We start from the raw sequence: 21294 nt of genomic DNA, 5'->3' as shown, positions 1-21294 counted from the left end.
AAAGACGAGATGAGAGTTGTTCACAAGTGTGTGCACAGACAAGCTCTCCCTCTTATACTTACAATTATTGTAAATCATCAAAGATGAGTAGTCATGCATTATAGCATTTTAAAGTATATTACAATAGAATACAGATTTTAAATTGTAGTACTATTTCACAATGTGACATTTTTTTTCTGTCTTATCAAATAAACACAACCTGTTTTTCCATGTATAATAGTTTTATTGTGTAATAGTTTAATAGTTTTATTGCCGTTTCACAGTTATAATCTTTACCTCAAAATTAGTTTGCTTTTTAATCCACACAAAAGTACAAGAGAATATCACACCAAAGAAGAAAACAAAGACACAAACAAAAGGGAAGTCGATCTCACTGGATACTAATATCCTCACACCTCATAGTTTCAAACTCATATCTATAAAATCAGGCCTTGCTTTCACACAGAGATGTCGGTTTGATTGAGAGGACAAATGACCAATGGGCTTGAGTTGGATCCATCTTTGTTGGGATGAGGATTGAAGTACGGACGGATGGCTCCGTTAAAGCTGCAGTGAGTGAACGAGTAAATATGTGACAGAGCCTCCATATCATAGAAGGAGACCAGAGCCTCCTCACAGTCCACAAACACTCCCAGCTTCCACGGTTGAGTGTCCAGATGGAGCTGGACTGGAGGGTCTTCTAAAGCTCTGTACATGTTTTGAGCACAGAGCATGATGGCCCAGTAACCCTCGCTGGGTTTGTAGGACACTATGCCCTTCCGTTTCACTCCATCCCTCATCACCCCGAGCTCCCAGCCCACATTATTCCCCACCTCCACCACCCAGAAAGCTCTTCCCGAAGTGATGTGAGGTTTTCCCAGGACTCCTCCGACCAGGTCGAACTGTTGCGGGCCGCCCGGGATGTCGTGACTTGCTCTGGTGTCACGCACCTCTTTACCGTCTTCAGACACCTCTAAGTGCGGACGCGCTGTTACAGCGTCAAGAGTCACGTTTACTGCACAAAGACCAGATTCTTAGTTACTGAATGCCTGAGATTCTGCAAAGATTGCGAGATTTGTAAACATGCAACGAGAAACACTAGCTCAAAAACTGTTCCTACACATACCTGAGAAGCTGCGAATCCTTCTAATTTCTTAAAAAAAGAAAGAAAAAAAGAAGAAAAAAAGAAAAGATATAGTGAACAAATTTACACATCAGATTTACAAGTGTGAGACTGTCTGAACCATAAAACACCTTGATACTGTGCAATAGCCATATTCGTAAACAGTGATTCTTCAATGTTACTGTAAAGTAGCCTACATTAAATTATACAACAGATACCATCATATCCACATCTCCTCTTCAACACAACAGGATCTCAGGTGCCATTCATGCCTGTGCACCACATAATTAAGTGCACTTAATTGTTTTGAATGTGCACTTTAAACCACAAAAGTATATTTTAAAACTGTACTTGCAGATAATATAATATTAATAGAATAAAAGGTAACTTAAGTGACTTAAAAAGAGACACTTTCATGACCGTTTCTTAACACTCAAGTACTTTTAAAAAGTGACCAGTACTTTAAAGTACTTTAAAATGCATTTTGATGTTTCAAAAGAAATTGCATTAAAGTATATTTTAGTGTATCATAAATGCTTCAGTACATTCAGCAGTACTTATTTCAAAGACAGTGTGTAATTATGAAAATACATATGAAGATGTACTTAAGTCCTACTTAAGTGGGTCAAAAACACTATAAGTTATAAATTACATTATAAATTTAAACTGCAATGCATTTTAATTTAATTGCATTTAACATGCAGTAAAGTGTCTGAAAACATTACGTTCTTTTAATATATATATATATATATATATATATATATATATATATATATATATATATATATATATATATATATATATATATAAAATATACATATAACTCTCTCTAAAGTATGCTGAAGTGTAGCCTACAGTACTTCTTTTACATAAGGGCAAACAAACAGCACTGTAGGAAAAAAAAAAAAAAAAACATTAGACCTGTCCAACTGAAATTTTTATATTGACTAATCACATCTAAATTTTTCAATTGGCCAAACTGAATTTGTGTGAATTAGTGATCACATCTAAATGTTTCAGTTGGCCAAATTGAATTAGTGTGAATTTAATTTTATAACTGTAATTAGGCCACTTGAAAAATTTAGATGTAACCAGTCACTAGAAATTGAAGAGTTGGAGAGGTTTTTATTTTTATTTTTTTTACAGTGAGTGTAGTACGAGTTCAAATAAGCCTATCCAAATGCAATTTATGAGCAATTGCATCCCAACTCTCAGATATAATCTCTCACCAGCAGCGCAGAGTTTCTTCAGATGCGTCTCAATCTCATCTATTAACTCTGCCTTTGTGTTTCTCATTGTGCCGAAGTTTAACTCGGTGTCAATGGAAAGTGTCCAGTCATCTGAGAACTCAGCTGGCACGGACGGATAGGACTAAGAAAGGACAAAACACACATTAAACATTTACAGTAAATATACTATAAGTTTTACTTCTTAAATTGTTAGTCAAGTTTGACTAACCTGAATGAAGAGGACGTCGTCTTCCTCATTCTTGGTGCGATTCAAAGACTCGATGGCCTCCTTGTTCTTGAGAATGTCTTTTTGTATTTGTTGCGTCTTTTCGTCCATCTCTTTCTCCAAACACTTCCTCCCATCCTCCAGAGGAGCGAGCAGCACCTGCTCTGTTTTCCTCAGTGCCTCCATCAGTGCAGCAAACACCTCCTGTATCTCCTGCTGCTCCTTCTCTAGCAGAGCCTGTGAGCAGTGGACACATGTTGGACAAAAATGACATGCATATTCTTGGTCTGGAAAACTCTTATCGGATTGGCTTGCTTTACATAATTTCTTTGAGTCTGGGTTAGTGTTGTTATTAAACCTAAATCTGAAGCAAAAATTATCTTTGAAAATGAGATCAAGCCAAAATAAAATAAAATATGATATGAAAAATATAATCATAATCATTATTTAATGTATAATTAATTTATATGTACATACATATTAATATACATACATATTAATATATATATATACTATGATTACATAAATGTGTCATGTGTCATGCTGTGTTTGGCTCTTGTCTTTATCTAATGTTGTTTGCTGAATGTGGCAGGGTTTGCATTGTAAATCAGCTCATTGTCTTTTCCTTGTTTATTGTGGAAAACTAGATTTTTGTTATTGCTTCATATTGATGCATTTTCACAAAAATGCTTGTCTGATTTTAATACATATTTGCATATTTTGTACTGTATGTACCTGGTATTTTGCAGCTGATTCCTTAAGCTCCTCAAGTTTGTCTTCCCTCTGATTGATCATCCTTTCCATCACTTCAATAGTGTTTTGCTGCAGAGCCTGTTCAAACACACACAGACACACGCCAAGCTTTCTGAGTACTTTGAATTCAAACGAAATCAGTCAATTCATATAAAATCTGTGTCAGAAATTAACCAGACTGAAACTGCATCAAAATAAATGAATAAATAAATAAAAACGAACCAGAAAGTTAAAGAATTTATACCTTGAATCAGTGTTATAAAAGTATTATGGATATAGCATTATAGTTTTTTGCAAAAAAAAAAAAAGAAAAGAAAAGTACAATTACATTGTTTTCTCTTTTTTATGCTTTGGATAAAGGCATATGACTAATTTAAATGCACTGATGTTTTTTCACACTTAACTGAATTTTTATTTGTTCTTTTTGGGAAACATATCAAACACCAGCTCAGGTGAGAAGACTGATCTGTGTTGTTTCACAACAGCTGTATGTTCTCACCTGTCTCCTGTCTCTCTCGATCTCCACAGGTATCACGTCTCCACCCGTCTTCACACACAAGGTACAGATGCAGCGCTCATCACATCTGCAGTAGAGCTCCAGTGGTCTGCCGTGTGTATTGCATGCTCTCTGATCCAGCTTCTTTACAGGACTCACCAGCTTATGGCCCTTGAATCTCGCCATAGACTGGTGAGGCTTCAGGTGCTCATCGCAGAAGGAGAGCGAACAGATCAGGCAGGACTTCACGGCTTTAAACGTGAGATGTTCATCACAGACGTCACATGGAATCGTGTCTCTTTCTCCACAGAAGAGGTCTAGGTTGGGTAAGTGAGTCTGGTGAAACTCTTGCAGCAGGGCTTCGATGGCTTTGTTGACGGAGGGTTTGGTGGTCACGGGCTCCTGGCAGAGAGGGCACTGCGGCTCAGACCTGCTGATGTGCTTGTCCAGACAGCCCTTGCAGAAGGTGTGTCCACAGGTGGTGGAGACTGGATCTGTCAGCAGGTTTTTGCAGATGGGGCACTGAAGGTGGCGAAAGATATCCACGGGTGTAATCATTGTGGTTGTGTCGGCTAGTAAACTTGAGAGTGGACTGAAGAGCTGCAACAACATCAACAACAATAACTACAGCTGAAACAGCAATTATGGGCCAAGCACAAAAGAGGCAAAGTGAGGAGCTAATCAAGCATGACAGAGAGCATCAGAGCATGGTCGTGATTTTATATATCAAGTTTCAGTGCAATAGGCCGAAGTGTTACCAAGATATTGCATAAAACACTGTGCAGCTCCACTATAGCAAATTTGACTATGGGTTACATTAAAACAGTTGGAGTTATCAAAAATATTTTGATATCTTTTTTCTAGCATGATCTGACTATTACTGTCTGAATTCTTTCAACATCTTACAAACACTCTTTAAACAATAACATTTTTTTTTTTTTTTTTTCTTTTTTTTAGCTGATGCAAGAAGGCAGACAGCAAAATGTACAACTTTTTAAAAATGTATACCAACTGGATTCTGTAGGATCCAATGAATTGAGATTTATTGGACAAATAGATTTATTGGTTATAGGACAAAATTCACAAAACTATCACAAAACCATTCACAAAGCATTACATTCAAACACTAGGTGACACTAACTCAAAACTTCATAGGTATACTGTATTTGGGGTATGGTGCAAAAGACATTAAGTTTTGTACCAATTTAACGTATCGCTAGGTGGCTGCTCGAGTGTTGCTAAGCAGTTCCTAGGGTGATCTTTGTAGCTGTTATGGCATTGCTAGTGTGTTGAGGGTGGTTGCTAACAAGCCAGCAATCTTGGGGTTTACAAGTAATGTGAGTTACGTAATCAGATTACTTTTTTTTTCAAATAACTACTAAAGTAACTCTTTTTTTTTTTATTTACAAGAAATACCTCCACATTTAAAATACCTGAGTTACTTTTTCAAATAAGTAACACCAGTGTACTTTGCTTTCCCATTTATTGACTGACAGCTCTGCTGTTCCCATGCTGAGAGAAATCGGGAGTAAAAACTTGTGTGCGCTGTGTAAAACATGATGCTTCCTGTAGTTTTAGAGTAAATGTCCCCATGCATTTACTCATCTTACTTTCACAAAAACAGATTCAGCGTTCCGCAAAATTAATAAAAACAAGTGAAAAGCAAAAAAGCAATAAGCAGAATATGACACAAACCTGCAATAATTAAATATGTTCAAATAGCACAGATATCCTATAAGTATTTAATCCCATTTTATTATTAATACTAATCTTTGCTGCTGACCTTTGTTGATCCAATTCAACCATACTAATAAGCAAAAAATGACTTTAAATAAACATAAGATTTCTATTTCTTTTATTATTTTATTTAACCCATCTCCTTCAGCCTGAGGGAATTAAAGGGCTTTTTACATTTTAAAAAAAAAAAAAAAAAAAATATATATATATATATATGTATGTATATATATATATATTAGGGCTGTCAAATGATTAATCACGATTAATCACATCCAAAATAAAAGTTTTTTTTACATAATATATGTATGTGTACAGGGTATATTTATTATGTATATATAAATACACACACATAAATTATATATTTAGAAAATATTTACATGTATATACATTTATATATTTATATTGTTATATTTTATATTATATATAAATATATTTAATATATAAACATAACATATTCTTCTTAAATATATACATGCATGTGTGTGTATTTTATATATATACATAATAAATATACACAGTATACACATATATTAGGTAAACAAAACTTTTATTTGGATGTGATTAATCGTGATTAATCATTTGACAGCCCTAATATATATATATATATATATATATATATATATATATATATATATATATATTATATACATACATATATATAAGCCCAGCCCAGATGAGTAAAAAGTAATGCAAAAGTAACATAACAAAATTACCTTGGATAAAAAGTAACTAAGTAATGCAATAAGTTATTTTTAAGGGAGTAATGCAACATTGTAATGCATTACTTTTAAAAGTAACTTTCCCCAAAACTGTGAACCAGAATGAAAAGGATCCACCCTCTGGTGTCTATGGCCCCATTTACACTGCATGGTTCAAGTGACCCAATTCCGATTTTTTCCTCTCATGTGGCACAGATCGGATATGACCGGTGAACGTGTAAGCAGGAAAAAACCGCATGGATTCCGATTTTCTCAGATCGGATTCAGGCCTCATTCATATGTGGTAATAAAGATATGAATCGGATACGTGCATTTGCGTGTGCCATGTAAGCAGACAAATCGGATATTCCCCAGTAAATGCGAGTCGTTCGTCATTAAAAAAAAAGTGACGTCAACTCAGGTGGACACCACCAACTGAGATCACATGACTTATTATAGGTGCGATGGAGGATGAAGGATACACACAGTGGAGCAATGCAGAGGTTTCATGTCTTTTAAGTCTTTGGGGCGAAGAGACAGTGCAGGCAAAAATGCAGGGTTGTTACAGAAATTAAATCCGTGTTTGAAGACATGTCACGAGATATGGGAAGGCACGGTTTTAAGCGCTTTTTTTCTCCGCCCGCCGTACGAGACCAATGTTTTGCTGATTTTTTTTTTGTTTACTTTTCAAATATTGTGAAAACCAAAACACTGTATAATTTTATTTGCATCTGCATCCATTGTATTTCGTGCTGTTTTACTTCATTTTCCAGGTCAGAATGTCTACGTTTGGTAGTTTCAGCAGTGTATAGTGTAAATGCAAAAAAAATCGGATACGGGTCACTTTTAAAAGATGATGTAAGCGGGTCGTCAAAAAAATCGGATATAGTCAGAAAATCGGATTTGGGCATCAAGACCTGCAGTGTAAATGCAGCCTATGATGTTCTGGTCTCTAGATCCGGTTTTTCAAATGGTTTATGTGGGTTATTGTCTGCAGGGTAGGGTACACGTTATTTGTGTGGACTTGTTTAAAAATGATAATAATTAAAAAAAAAAAAAAAAAAAAAAACGGAATGCAGATGTTTCTTCTTAAAAGCTTCTTGTTCTGTACATGGCAACTTACCGCAGCACCCATGACGTGAAAGGCTGAAAAAACAGCAAGACGAATCATAAAGATGCATCTCAAAGACATTTGAAGCATATAAAACAACCTTAACTCTTAAAATTCTGGTCCAATTAATGCAGCATTTTGACAATCAAATGAAACACATCATGTCAGAATAAGATTTCCTTTTCATGTTGAGAAATAAAATTGATTTTTTCTCTTCCCATAAAAAAAATAACATAACAAAAAAAAAATTAGTCTTTCTTAATTTTCTGGCTTTAAATCAAATTGAAAAGAATCAAACTTTAACAATTTTGTAATAATCGTGTGTTTATTGCCCTCGTATTATCCAAACAATCTTATCTTGCCGTTTGCAAGTGTGATGGACTAGAAAAGCACGATTGGACGAATCACTCCCAGGTAATACCTGAAGTTTGATACTTTTTAGTACAATAGTAAAAAACAATAGAATGAGCAAATATAAAGAGTGACCCTTGCCTTTGCAAACACCACTAATGATCAGGAGAGATCAGACTCACCTTGACGGAGGTATCACTCCTGGATTCTGCTTTTCAGTCTTTAATTTCTTCTTCTCTCTCCTCCTATTTATGTACAGTAGAGTTTCGTTTCTTCAGAATCTCTCTCCATTGTGATTAAAAATAAACCCTTCCCAGAAGTTACACCACTCCAGTTTCACGTACATTTGCATCATCTTCTCAGGGTGTGTGCATCACAGCTTTTGACACACACACATTCAGTAAATCAAAAGCAGCACATAACCAGCATCCATCAACCACATTCTCTCTCTTTACATTTTTTGCCTACCACTGTATTTGATTGTCAGTTGACTAAGCATTTGTCTCATAGACACTACTTTTTTTTTTTTTGGTAAATTATAACCTGACACTCCAAGTCCTCTTTCACTTTTTAATTTCACTGTTTTCTTTATTTTATAAAAGCACAAAGTTGTGTTTTTTGTTATGAATATTATGTGTTCGATTTATATATTGCTCTTATCTGTATGATCAAAACTGACAGAGTAATTTAAGATTCTTTAGGGGCGTTTGTCGACCCCAGAGGGTTAAATGGAAAAAAAAGAGCAGTCAGGAAATTCTTCAGCACTGGGTTGGGAACAACACAAGCGTTACAGCTGTGGTGTCAAACTAGACATGTTGTTACCTGTTTACAATCCATGATGTTTCAAAGCATCCTTCCAGAACATTGTGCCTTGACAATTTAAATGCATGAAGTGAAAGTGAAACCAAACGAGCATTTCACCATCAAAAGAAAGCATCTGGGGAAATAAAACTAATATGAAGGATGTAAAAATTGAGTGATGAGATTAAAATATATTTGTGACCCTGGACCACAAAGCCAGTCATAAGGGTAATTTATGTATTTATTTATTTATTTTGAAATAGAAGATTTATAGATCACCTGAAAGCTGAATAAATATGCTTTCCTTTGATGTATGGTTTGTTAGCCGGACAATATTTGGCTGAGGTACAACTAATTGAAAATCTGAATAAAAATTTAAAAAAAAAAACTAAACAAACAAAAAAAAAACATTCTAAATACTGAGAAAATCGCCTTTAAATTTGTCCAAATGAAGTTCTTAGCAATGAGCCAGAACAATGCCATCAGTCACACTACTGGTTATAATTGATAGGACTACATATGTATAATAATATCCATCACGTTTTTGAAAAGGTGTTGAGTGAGCCCATTATAAGGGGAAGAAGCAGTTTTGTGATATTAGATCAAGCTGCCTTGATCGTTCTTTTAATTAAATGCATTTACAAGACAAGACAAAATGCTTGCGGGAGAGAACAGAAACAAATGCAAGTGAATCAACAAATGTATTTAAGTAATATAGATAGATAGATAGATAGACAGACAGACAGACAGACAGACAGATAGGATAGACAGATAGAGATAGAGATCGACAGATAGATAGACAGTCAGACAGACACGGGACAGACAGACACAGATAGCATAGATAGATAGATAGATAGATAGACAGACAGACAGATAGATAGTCAGATTAGACAGACAGACAGACAGACAGACAGACAGACAGACAGACCGATAGATAGATAGATAGATAGATAGACAGACAGAGACAGACAGACAGACAGACAGACAGACAGACAGACAGACAGACAGATAATAGATAGACAGACAGACAGACAGACAGACAGACAGACAGACAGATAGATAGATAGATAGATAGATAGATAGCAGACAGACAGATAGACAAGACAGATAGATAGATAGACAGACAGACAGACAGACAGACAGACAGCCCACCGACAGACAGACATAGACAGACAGACAGACAGACAGATAGATAGATAGATAGATAGATAGACAGACAGACAGACAGACAGACAGACAGATAGATAGATAGATAGATAGATAGACAGACAGACAGATAGATATAAAGACAGATAGATAGATAGATAGATAGATAGACAGACAGACAGACAGACAGACAGACAGACATACATACAGACAGACAGACAGACAGACAGATAGACAGATAGATAGATACAGATAGAATAGACAGACATATAAAAAAGAAAAAAAAAAAGACAGATAGATAGAAAAAAAAAAAAATATATATAGACAGACAGAGAGACAGAAAAACAGACAGATAGACAGATAGATAGATAACAGACAGATAAGACAGACAGACAGACAGACAGACAGACAGATAGATAGATAGATAGATAGATAGATAGATAGATAGACAGACAGATAGATAGAACGATAGATAGATCAACAGATAGATAGATAGACAGACAGATAGACAGACAGATAGACAGATCGATAGATAGACAGACAGACAGATAGATAGACAGACAGATAGATAGACAGACAGACAGACAGATAGATAGATAGATAGATAGATAGATAGACCAGACAGACAGAGACAGACAGACAGATAGACAAACAAACAAAAAAACAGACAGACAGACAGACAGACAAACAGACAGATAGATAGATAGACAGACAGACAGACAGACAGAATAGATAGATAGACAGACAGATAGATAGATAGATAGATAGATAGATAGATAGATAGATAGACAGACAGATAGATAGATAGATAGATAGACAGATAGATAGATAGATAGACAGAAAGATAGATAGACAGACAGACAGAAAGACAGATAGATAGACAGATAGATAGATAGATAGATAGATAGACAGATAGATAGATAGATAGATAGATAGATAGATAGATAGAATACAAGTGAATTATGAAAGCTTTATTTATATAGTTTTATTCATGTACATATATAAATTTAAATTAAAAGTTTAATATTAATTGTCAAAATATAATTGCTTATGTGTAATGCATTAAGAATATTATATAAATAAAAAATATGTTTCAAATATCTATAATAAATAAATAGCAGACAGATATGTCACTTTCCTCACAGCTGATTAGTTCAGGTTTGATTTGTGATATCCTGCGCTTGAGCAAACCAGACTGAACTTATTCAGGTAGTGTGGAACCTGGCTTCATGCAACAGGCCACCGCAGGTGTAGACTCAGTAGTTTTAAGTATACGTCTGTTTCAATTGACCACAAACATTCATGTTACAGTAATTACAGTAGCCCTTCATCTACTGTTGAAGCCGTGAGAGAGATTATCAACAGATTATAATTATATTAGAAAGGTCTTCACCTCCTTATAAACAAAACCTCTCAATAAATATAATGAGTCTGTCTTACAACTTAATATCAAATTACACTAACATTGATATCAAAGTATATATATATATATATATATATATATATATATATATATATATTATATATATATATATATATATATATATATATATATACAAAACGTTTTTGTGTACTTCCTGATAATCTACAGGAACTAAATCTACAGGATTTAATCTACAGGAACTAAAACTAATAATCTACAGGAAGTACACAAAAACGGTTGTGTTTCTAAGTAGATCTATTCTACAGTATATACACACAAACTCACACATCAAATTATGTGGGACAATCAGCAAAGATTCAGATACACAGAGCGCAAGAAATTAATAAATAAATAATATAATAAATAAAAATTGTCCTTGAATAAGCCTGAAATCACCTCTGTTAGGTTAGCCTCTGTCTCCATCTGGTAGTAATAAATGTGATGATCAAATGGAAAAAATAACTCAAAACTGCCCTGAAATTGTGCCCCCAAATCTTGAATCAAAGAATAGCCTTTTTTTTTATTTTTTTTTATTTTTTTTAATACATGTATTGTAATTCAGTAATTCAGTATCTCAGAAAATTAGAATATTGTGAAAAGGTTCAATATTGAAGACACCTGGTGCCACACTCTAATCAGCTAATTAACTCAAAACACCTGCAAAGGCCTTTAAATGGTCTCTCAGTCTAGTTCTGTAGGCTTCACAATCATGGGGAAGACTGCTGACTTGACAGTTGTCCAAAAGAAGACCATTGACACCTTGCACAAGGAGGGCAAGACACAAAAGGTCATTGCAAAAGAGGCTGGCTGTTCACAGAGCTCTGTGTCCAAGCACATTAATAGAGAGGCGAAGGGAAGGAAAAGATGTGATAGAAAAAGTGTACAAGCAATAGGGATAACCGCACCCTGGAGAGGATTGTGAAACAAAACCCATTCAAAAATGTGGGGGAGATTCACAAAGAGTGAACTGCAGCTGTAGTCAATGCTTTCAAGAACCACTACGCACAGAAGTATGCAAGACATGGGTTTCAGCTGTCGCATTTCAGACAGCATCAGAAGCGTCTCGCTTCAAAAAGGACTGGACTGCTGCTGAGTGGTCCAAAGTTATGTTCTCTGATGAAAGTAAATTTTGCATTTCCTTTGGAAATCAGGGTCCCAGAGTCTGGAGGAAGAGGGGAGAGGCACACAATCCACGTTGCACGTTTTCACAGTCAGTGATGGTTTGGGGTGCCATGTCATCTGCTGGTGTTGGTCCACTGTGTTTTCTGAGGTCCAAGGTCAACGCAGCCGTATACCAGGAAGTTTTAAAACACTTCATGCTTCCTGCTGCTGACCAACTTTATGGAGATGCAGATTTAATTTTCCAACAGGACTTGGCACCTGCACACAGTGCCAAAGCTACCAGTACCTGGTTTAAGGACCATGGTATCCCCGTTCTTAATTGGCCAGCAAACTCGCCTGACCTTAACCCCATAGAAAATCTATGGGGTGTTGTGAAGAGGAAGATGTGATATGCCAGACCCAAGAATGCAGAAGAGCTGAAGGCCACTATCAGAGCAACCTGGGCTCTCATAACACCCGAGCAGTGCCACAGACTGATCGACTCCATGCCACGCCACATTGCTGCAGTAATTCAGACAAAAGAATGCATTTGTTTAGCACGAAAAATTTCGCAGACAGTATGTGTTTTAGTGCGTGCATAGCTCACTTTTTAAATCCTCAAAGTCCCGACAATGAATTGATGAGAATAGCCAGAAATATACATACTGCTCTGTGTTACGATCCCCAAGATAAAATTGTGTTGCATGATGTTTCTAAATTTGAAGCCCATCCAGACCTGAAAATAGTTATCTTTCACAGATCGGGTTCAGGTAAATTGGAAGTGTATAAAAATACAGATGAGGTACATCACAAGACGTTGCATTTAAACCTACATGAAGATCATTATCACTTGATAAAAAATCTGAAAGCGTTTTTAGGTTACTCGTATGTTTGTGAATACTGCTATCATGGGTTTAATGATCGTAGTGTACATTATTGCAAATTTACATGCAATGTGTGCACTAACAACCAGTGCTACACACATCCTAAGAAACCGTTGCAATGTGACGATTGTTTGAGATATTGTAGATCTGATTTCTGTTATGAAATGCTTAAACAAGCACAAAATGACGGTTTGAGGTCTCAGTGCGATCTCATAAAATACTGTGACAAATGTTACAGACAGTACAGAGCAAAATGGTCTGGTGATAAACTATTATCACACAAATGTGCACCATCGAGATGTGTGCATTCCACTGAAGTTCTGATGGATGAAGGTCAGCACTGTTGCTATATTCAACCTTTAAAGCCTAGTGAACATAGCCAAGACTATATTTATTTTGACTTTGAAACAATGTATGAAAATGTCCTTCATACAACAAATTATATTTGTGCAATCGGGCAAGCTGGGGAGGAATTTACAGCAGAAGATGTAGACTGTGTAGATCAGATGGTCAAGCATTTCAGACGACCAAAATTTGATGGTTTCACATTTATCGCACACAATTCTTCGGGGTTTCGAATCTTTTTATATTGCTCGAGTATTTCACTAGTCAGGGACTAGCGCCAAAAATCATACTCCAAGGCTGTAGACTTCTTTCCCCATCATTTTAATCACTTGCAGAATGCAAATTATATGGGCCGTATCCCTCAAAAGAATATTATGGATATCAGATGATGTGTCTGACGCTGAACGTGTGAAATTCGATTCATGGTACGAGAGCGTAGCAGGGGAGGTGTTTGACTTCAAAAAGCAATTAGGTATGTACTGCAAGAATGATGTTGTTTTGCGAGAGGCTTGCATGAAATACAGAAAAGAGTTTATAGAGTGTACAAACGTAGACACTTTTTGACTGTATAACGTTAGCCAGTTTGTGCTATGAAAGTGTTCCAAATGCTTTTTTTTAACCAAAGACACAATTGCCCTAACGCACAAAAATGGCTACATCCAATGGTTGGAATAGATTAAAGCAAGCAGAAATGTCGATGTTTATCATGCGTTAAATCATGGTGAAGCCAAATTTGGGCCGTATCATATGGACAGTTATTATGAGGCTGATAACGGCGATAGAATAGCTTTGGAGATTTTAGGGTGTTTCTGGCACGGACATTGTTGCCGTTTTTAATCCTAATGAATTGAATCCGGTATCAAAAATACTGTTTGGTGTGCTCAGAAGACAATCTGACAATAAGATGAATGTTTTGTGTAATACATATAATCTCAAAGTACACGAGATTTGGGAATGTCAGTGAGCGGAAGCTAAACAAAATGATCCTGATGTCATTGATTTTATGAGTAATTATAATGCGCCAGCGAGGTTTAACCCCAGGGAATCGCTTTACGGGGGGAGAACGAATGCCCTCCGGTTGTACCACGAGACCGACGTGGGTGAACGCGGGTCATATTTGGATTTCACATCTCTCTATCTATACCTACAGTCGTGTAAAACTTACCCTATCTGCCATCCCGAGATCATTTTAAAAGACTTTGAACCGGTCGAATCGTATTTCGGACTTATTAAATGCAGCGTACTCCCCCCTCATAAACTACTCCATCCGGTGTTGCCCATCAAGTCTACTCAAGGGAAATTATTATTTGCGCTGTTTCGCACCTGTGCTGAGGTACAGTTTCAGGGTCCGTGTCAGCACGGTGATGTAGAAAGAGTCATTTCAGGATTTTGGATGTCTGTTGAACTCTCCAGAGCTATTGATAAAGGTTTATTCGGTAGTCAGAATTAAGGAAGTCTGGCATTTTCCACAGACCTCTGACACTTTTATTTTCAGCAGGTATGTTAAGACGTTTCTTAAATTCAAACAGGAGGCTTCAGGTTTTCCATCGCACGTAGTGACAACGCTGACAAGCAGTCTTACGTCAAAGGATATTTTGAGAAGGAAGGAGTTCAGCTCGACATTGACAAAATCGCACTCAACCCCGCATGCAGATCTATAAATAAATATTTATTGAATTCGCCTTGGGGGAGATTTGGGCTTAGGTGCAATCTACCTACAGTGGAGCTTTTAACAGATCCTGAAGATTTCGCCCGTCATATCTTTGGAAACGGCCACATCATTAAACACTTCTCATTCGTGTCAGACACAGTAGCATAAGTGTAGTCCAAACTCTTTAACGGATGAAGCTTTATTACCTCCTAATGTCAATAGTTTCTATATCTGTGATGATCTTATGGATCTTGCATTTTCAAACAATGAACTCTCACAAGCTTTCACGCAATATGTTCATCATAAATCATTTTCCATCATATTGATAACCCAGAATCTGTTTTTTCACGGTAAAACCAGCAGGACTATCACGCTCAATACTCACTACCTTGTTTTGTACAAGAGTCCAAGAGACTCGATGCAAATAATGACTTTAGGACCTCAGATTTATCCTGGAAATACAAAATTATTTATGGAATGTTATAAGGATGCGACCAGTCAGCCTTTTGGCTTCCTTTTGATCGACTTTAAAGCTAAAACACCTGAGCATTTTTGTCTCAGATCAGAGTTGTTTTCAGACCAACAGGTGGTGTACGTGCAGAAATGCCTACGGTGAAAACTGTTGCTGAAAATGAATGATAGGCTCTGTAAAAACTTACCTCTTTTAAAACTGTTATATAAGGCTTCACCGAAGCAACGTTGCATTATTTTACAGTCCGCGTCAGATCAGCTGATTCTATCCCTATGTGAGATAGCTCTTAATGTACTCCACGATAACATACCTCTAAACGCCAACCAGCTCCGGAGGTTAAAAAAGAAAAAAGAAGAGATCAAATACACTGCTAGTAAAAATATTAACATCAAAAGAAAAAAAAGCGGCTGATTAATCAACAAGGTGGTTTTCTTGTACCTCTGTTAAGTGTGGCAATACTATTTATCAGTAGTTTAATAACCTCCAGACAACATTAGAAATGGAATATGCTGAAAAGCTTTACCTAATTCCTCAGAATCAGATGAATAAATTAAGAACGGGTGGTGTTCGTGAGACAGTTCATCAAACTGTGGAGAATGATTTAGATACAGCTATAAGAAAAGTATTGCAAAGGACAGATTTAGATTCACACGGGAAGGCTAAACTTTATTCCAACATCTTGCAGAGGTTTTTAACTATAGTAAAACAAGGTGATTTGTAGAGTAGTACTTTAACTCTTACACTACCGAAACCGGATACTATTCATACCAATGCACCTGCCAATGCACCTGTTAGTGCACCTGCTACTGCACCAGCCAGCGTGCCTGCCCCGCCGCCTGATGATGGCGAGGATCAAATTGTCTACAAAATCTTAAATAACGTGCCACAAAGGAGTTTAAAAAACTTCAAACTCATTTTGAATAAAATGTCTAATGCTAAACAAGTGTCTTCATAAACAACTTCTGGTGAGTTTGTATTTAAAGGGAATGTAATCACCGGGTCACACATGTTGGATTTGGTTAAAAGTATAACTGATGAATACAGACCGCATGGCTGGAGCGAATTTCTGGATGCTTTTGCCTCTTTAAATATACCATTTTCCACTATCACCAACCCGCAGGTTAAATGCACGGTTGAGACCCTTAAAAGGAAATCGCCCCTACACCGTTGAAAAAATGGGGATGTAAAAAGCATGTGTCAAAGATTACGACACAACCTAGTACCACAGTCGTACAGATGTTTAATTCACCGTCTCTTGATACTAGTGCCTGGTTATCTTTTTAATATTGTTTTTTGTAAATATGTTTGAAATATTTGTGTTATGTTATGTGTTAAGCTCATGATGTTAATAAAAAGACGGAAAAAGATGTCTGGCTATACGTTGTCTTTATTTATACAGTACATCCATATTATTAATACATTTATGATTACATAGTCTTTTATTTATTAAACATGAAATAATAGGACAGTTCTAGGTGTACTACAGACACCTTTTACAATTTTGTACGCACTGAATACAATTAAATGTATCAGAGAGAAGGTTTCAGTCTCTTTACAAATCGAGCAACCATGTTATCATTTTTAATCAGGTCATCATGGTACAGTTTAACAACATTTTCATAATCATAACCCTTTGACATGTGATAGAGAAAAAACACACAATGTTGTCCGCAAGTATCTGATGTGAAGTCTGTAAACCTGTTTGTTAGAGTATTGCACACAGACAGAATTGTTTTTAAAAAAGGCTTGTACAGTCTTTGGAAGTCTCTCATATTCCGGCTGAACGGTTTGGACAGAATTTGGAGTCTGTCTTGATATAAAGCCCAAAACTCCAGCTTTAAATGTTTAAAACCAAAGGGATTTTTATCATATGCCCCTGAAAAGCCAGAATTTTCTGTCATTGCTAAAATGATTGATTTTGGTAGTGTCCCGAGAAAAAGACTTTCTTGATTAGACACACGAGATCCAGCGGGGATAGAAAAATTATTCAGACACACACGGTCTATGGGGTATTTAGCAGTGGTTGATAGAAGTGCCTGCGCGTGTCCGAACCGGAAGCCAGGTGAAACAGAAACTTTTTTCACAAAAAGAGATGCTGATACAATATTGAGTTTATAACCAACAGCATCATCTCGCATTAGACAGAACTCATCTTTAGCTCTTGTCATTCTTATTTTTATATCTACACCATTCAACATTATTTTTTCTTGAAAGAAAATATCGCTATGAATGGGGGCTAGTAATTCTATCACATTACTAGCATTGGTAAATGCAGCTCTCTTCATTAACCCCGTATTTTCTCTCTGCGGGGTCAGTAGCATCCATGTGACCCAGTGTATCTTGGTTAGAACAAACCTGCTGAAAAGACACTTTCGAGTGTATCTTCTCCAAAATTAATCAGAGCTTCGATCAAACACCTGTAGGGGTAGGTACTGGGAACTCTGGGTTATCAGACGATCGCCTAGAGAAACATCCACCTGTGAGAATATACACACTCCTGGATAGTTTTATTATAAACCGACAGGCGATCCATCTGGTATATTAGAACCGTCGAGTCTGGTTATTTTGAGTCTGGTGTATAACAGAGAGTTATGCAGATCAAGATAATCTTCCCCTGTGCCCGCAATAAAAATTCTAATGGTGATAATTCAGTTATTGCAGATAGAGGTGGTATTTCAACATAAGGATTTTTTTTCAATGCGATGTCTGGGTCATGGGAATTGTAAATAAATTTAACTCTGATTTAATACATTCCTCCGACATGTTGTGAAATAGAGCCATATTTAGAAAATAGTGTTCAGAGGTCTTTTGGCACGGACGGATTTCTTTGCACGTTTGCGTTTTTGCGACTGTGCTCTTGTTCTACTACTGCGACGTTTAGCGGGGTACCATAGTTGGCGCAATAGTTTTGTTAAAACTAAAACTTTTTTTCAACAGGTCTGAAGTGAAATTTAGCCACAACTTTACCATAAGTGAAACGTACTTGTGTTTGTTCTGATCGTCTTTAACCTCAATGCAAATATCTGTAATATTAGATTTATTTACAGGTACATAATGCGGCTTGTAGAATCTAACACTGACCCTGTCATTAGATGATCCGTCTATATGTACAGTTCTCTGTAGCGGTACATACGAATCACCTACTGATTGATATTCCATCATATCACTGTATATATACATGCTATAAAACGCGACTCTTATGTCAGCTTGATGCGGTGCATATGTCACGACAGGTGCACCTTCAAAATGATCTTCGTAAATGGTTGTTTTACAGATCCTAGAGACACACCGGGTTTTAACCCTAAAATAATAGCCAACTTCCCATAAAAAAATCAAAGATTTGCTCACCGGTGCTTTTAGAAATATCCTGTTTCTGATGTGATCGTAACCAAGGTTTGTCCACTCTTGGTGGAAGGTTAGCATTTATTTCTTGTAGCCGCACTGGGTAGTACGTTAACGTTTAGCTCAAATGATATATATAGGGAATTTTAATAATTAATCAGGAATATGATTAATATATATATCTCGCGTAACAGTTACATTAAAATTTATTGAAGATGAAAAATAGGTCAATTGTATATATCAATAACTCATTACAAGCACTGTAATTTTACTCATTAATATGTCAATATTTCCATTCTTCATAATCAATTAACGTGATATCTTTTACTGGGGGAATTAATGCAAATCAAACAGTGGGGGGGTTTTGTCCAGCAAACGGCCGTAAGATTAACTTATCAACTTCAATAAAGTTATCACTTATTATAATTCCAGGAAAAAAAATAGTTTCTGGCCATGAACCATTCTCCTCCCGTCCTTATAAAATTTAGGTTACTGAAAAAGTAACAAATAAGCTTTGTAGCTAAGATCAAACATTTCATTGACTTCTTAATGTGAGCATTTTAGACAGAACAATCATGAATATATTGGCTTTTAAATAATTGAACTAATAATACATCAAACTACGATTCACACAGAGTAAATATGCGTATAACAATACAAACAGTAAAAAAAACAAATACAATACAAAAACGAATAACAAAAAGAGAGAGAGAGAGGGAGAGAGAGAGAGTGAGTGAGTGAAAGGGGTGAGCGAGAGAAGGTGAGAGAGAGATAGGCAAATCATGCAGAATGATCGCGCAGTATGGCAAAAATCACATACAGTAACCTTTTTTGAAAGACAACAAGGAATCAGATCACTTGAACAGGAATAGACAACCTTAAGCAAGCGTTTAAATCTCTATAGAAAATAATACTTCACTTTGCATGTGGGTATCTTTGTGGCTGCTAAGACGGGCGAGCGTCGTTTCTTTTAGAGCTGGGCGTGTTCTCTCGTGTCTTCCGGGGCGAGCAGACTCGGGCGTAGTTTCAAATGGTTCAACGAACGTGGAGTTACCAAAGAAAATAATTCAGAGTTCGTCTCCCTCGTGTAGGGAAAGGCGAATATAAGAATAAAACTTTAGTAAAGATACCAAAAATGACAGGTAAGGTAGGAGAAACATAAAGTTACATTCATATGCATATTACACACATTTAAAGTTTGATTAACACAATAAAAGTGTATGATACTCCAATTTGATATGGAAGACATCTAAGCACAAAAAGGAAATACCGTCCAATACATTTAGAATATATTTACTTTCCTTTTTTTCCTTACAAGAATTCCTAGCGAGCTGGGCTTCTTTCTGTTTCTCCCCAGTTGGGGGAATAAAGGTTTACGATCTGGTCAGGAATTTAAACCCAGCCATGCTGGCACCCAGGCCGGCCATTCAGCTTGCAGGAGAGGTTTTGATTTTACTGGCATGAGTTTCGGGGCTAAAACCGTTGGGTTTTAAGCCACGGACTGTGCATTGTTTAGATTCACCTGCCATGATTCATTTCATTCAGAACCAATGAATGAATGATACTTCTCATACGCTACAGTCCCCCTTTCCTGTCTGATGAAGGCCCATTGTGGACATCATCGACAGCAATCATCACGATGGGCAGATGGCAGGTGAATCATAACTGGTCGTGTAGCAGTGGACCTGGAGCTGAAGGCTTCAGCTTGAATGATGTTCGGTGTGGTCTTGGACTTGGCCACCCCCCCCCCTTCCGGGGATTTTTTTTTTTTTCTGTCTGAGACCTGTAGAGATCCAAGTGCAATGTCGGCAGCTGTCCAGGCCTCTGGACCCGCAGATGACGGGTTTCAGAACGTTGCCGTCCGAGACAGTGCTTGGAGGGCTGGTTTCGACGGGACAAGTTCAATTGTTTCAGGACCCCCTTCCTCATCCCGAGTTCCAGTTCTGGATCTAAAGATGAAGTTGTAATTCTTGAAGGATGGGAAGTTCCAGTGCTGTCTGGCTACTCTTCACTCGGAAAATGACTATAAGGCCAGGGTCGTCTGAAGGTAGGGCGTGGCACCTTTCGGTACTTTTGAATCCCCTATTCGGGGGTTGGGCACGTTTGACACGGCTGGTTGTGTCATGCTGGTCGTGAAGTGAGAGTAGTTGTGTACGGGTGCAAGGGAGTGTTGACGAGCCATCGTCACTACAATACCTAATGCTTGCGTCTCTGTGGACTTGTGTACGGAGGCTTGGATTCGGCAGGGCAGTGTGTGTCGCTGAACCAGGGTTTGCAACCCCGCAGATTCCTCGGTTGCCAAATGTGAATGCCAGCTTGTGTTGGTTTTCCGGGTGCACCAGAATGGTCCAGAATCCACAGGCCACATCAAGTGTAGAGAAGATTGTGGCTCCTCTGGTTCGGGGTATTTCTTGTTCTAGCTGGGT

General features: G+C 37.0%; 1 protein-coding gene across 3 annotated transcripts in view; it reads right to left on the bottom strand.

Annotated features, from left to right (window-relative positions):
- Nucleotides 1–420: 420 nt before the first annotated feature.
- Nucleotides 421–21294, bottom strand: part of LOC109068812 (E3 ubiquitin-protein ligase TRIM21-like) — a 170901-nt gene continuing 150027 nt past the window's right edge. Inside the window, exons 1-8 of one of the 3 annotated variants that reach the window (XM_042728802.1) lie at nucleotides 7886–8017; nucleotides 7365–7387; nucleotides 3810–4406; nucleotides 3293–3388; nucleotides 2561–2794; nucleotides 2332–2473; nucleotides 1106–1132; nucleotides 421–994 (exon numbers count right to left, since the gene is read on the bottom strand). In XM_042728802.1, coding sequence (XP_042584736.1) covers nucleotides 438–994; nucleotides 1106–1132; nucleotides 2332–2473; nucleotides 2561–2794; nucleotides 3293–3388; nucleotides 3810–4406; nucleotides 7365–7376 — 1665 coding nt within the window. In that variant the 5' untranslated portion in view covers nucleotides 7377–7387; nucleotides 7886–8017 and the 3' untranslated portion in view covers nucleotides 421–437. Of the gene's footprint in view, nucleotides 995–1105; nucleotides 1133–2331; nucleotides 2474–2560; nucleotides 2795–3292; nucleotides 3389–3809; nucleotides 4407–7364; nucleotides 7388–7885; nucleotides 8020–21294 lie in introns of those variants that run through there. The other 2 variants (XM_042728804.1, XM_042728803.1) reach the window with 2 other exon arrangements.

The sequence above is a fragment of the Cyprinus carpio genome, chromosome B7 (assembly GCF_018340385.1).
Source record: "Cyprinus carpio isolate SPL01 chromosome B7, ASM1834038v1, whole genome shotgun sequence".
Classification (NCBI taxonomy): Eukaryota; Metazoa; Chordata; class Actinopteri; order Cypriniformes; family Cyprinidae; genus Cyprinus; species Cyprinus carpio.
The sequence above is the reverse complement of the archived record's forward strand: the minus strand, read 5'-3'. Positions and strand labels throughout refer to the sequence as shown.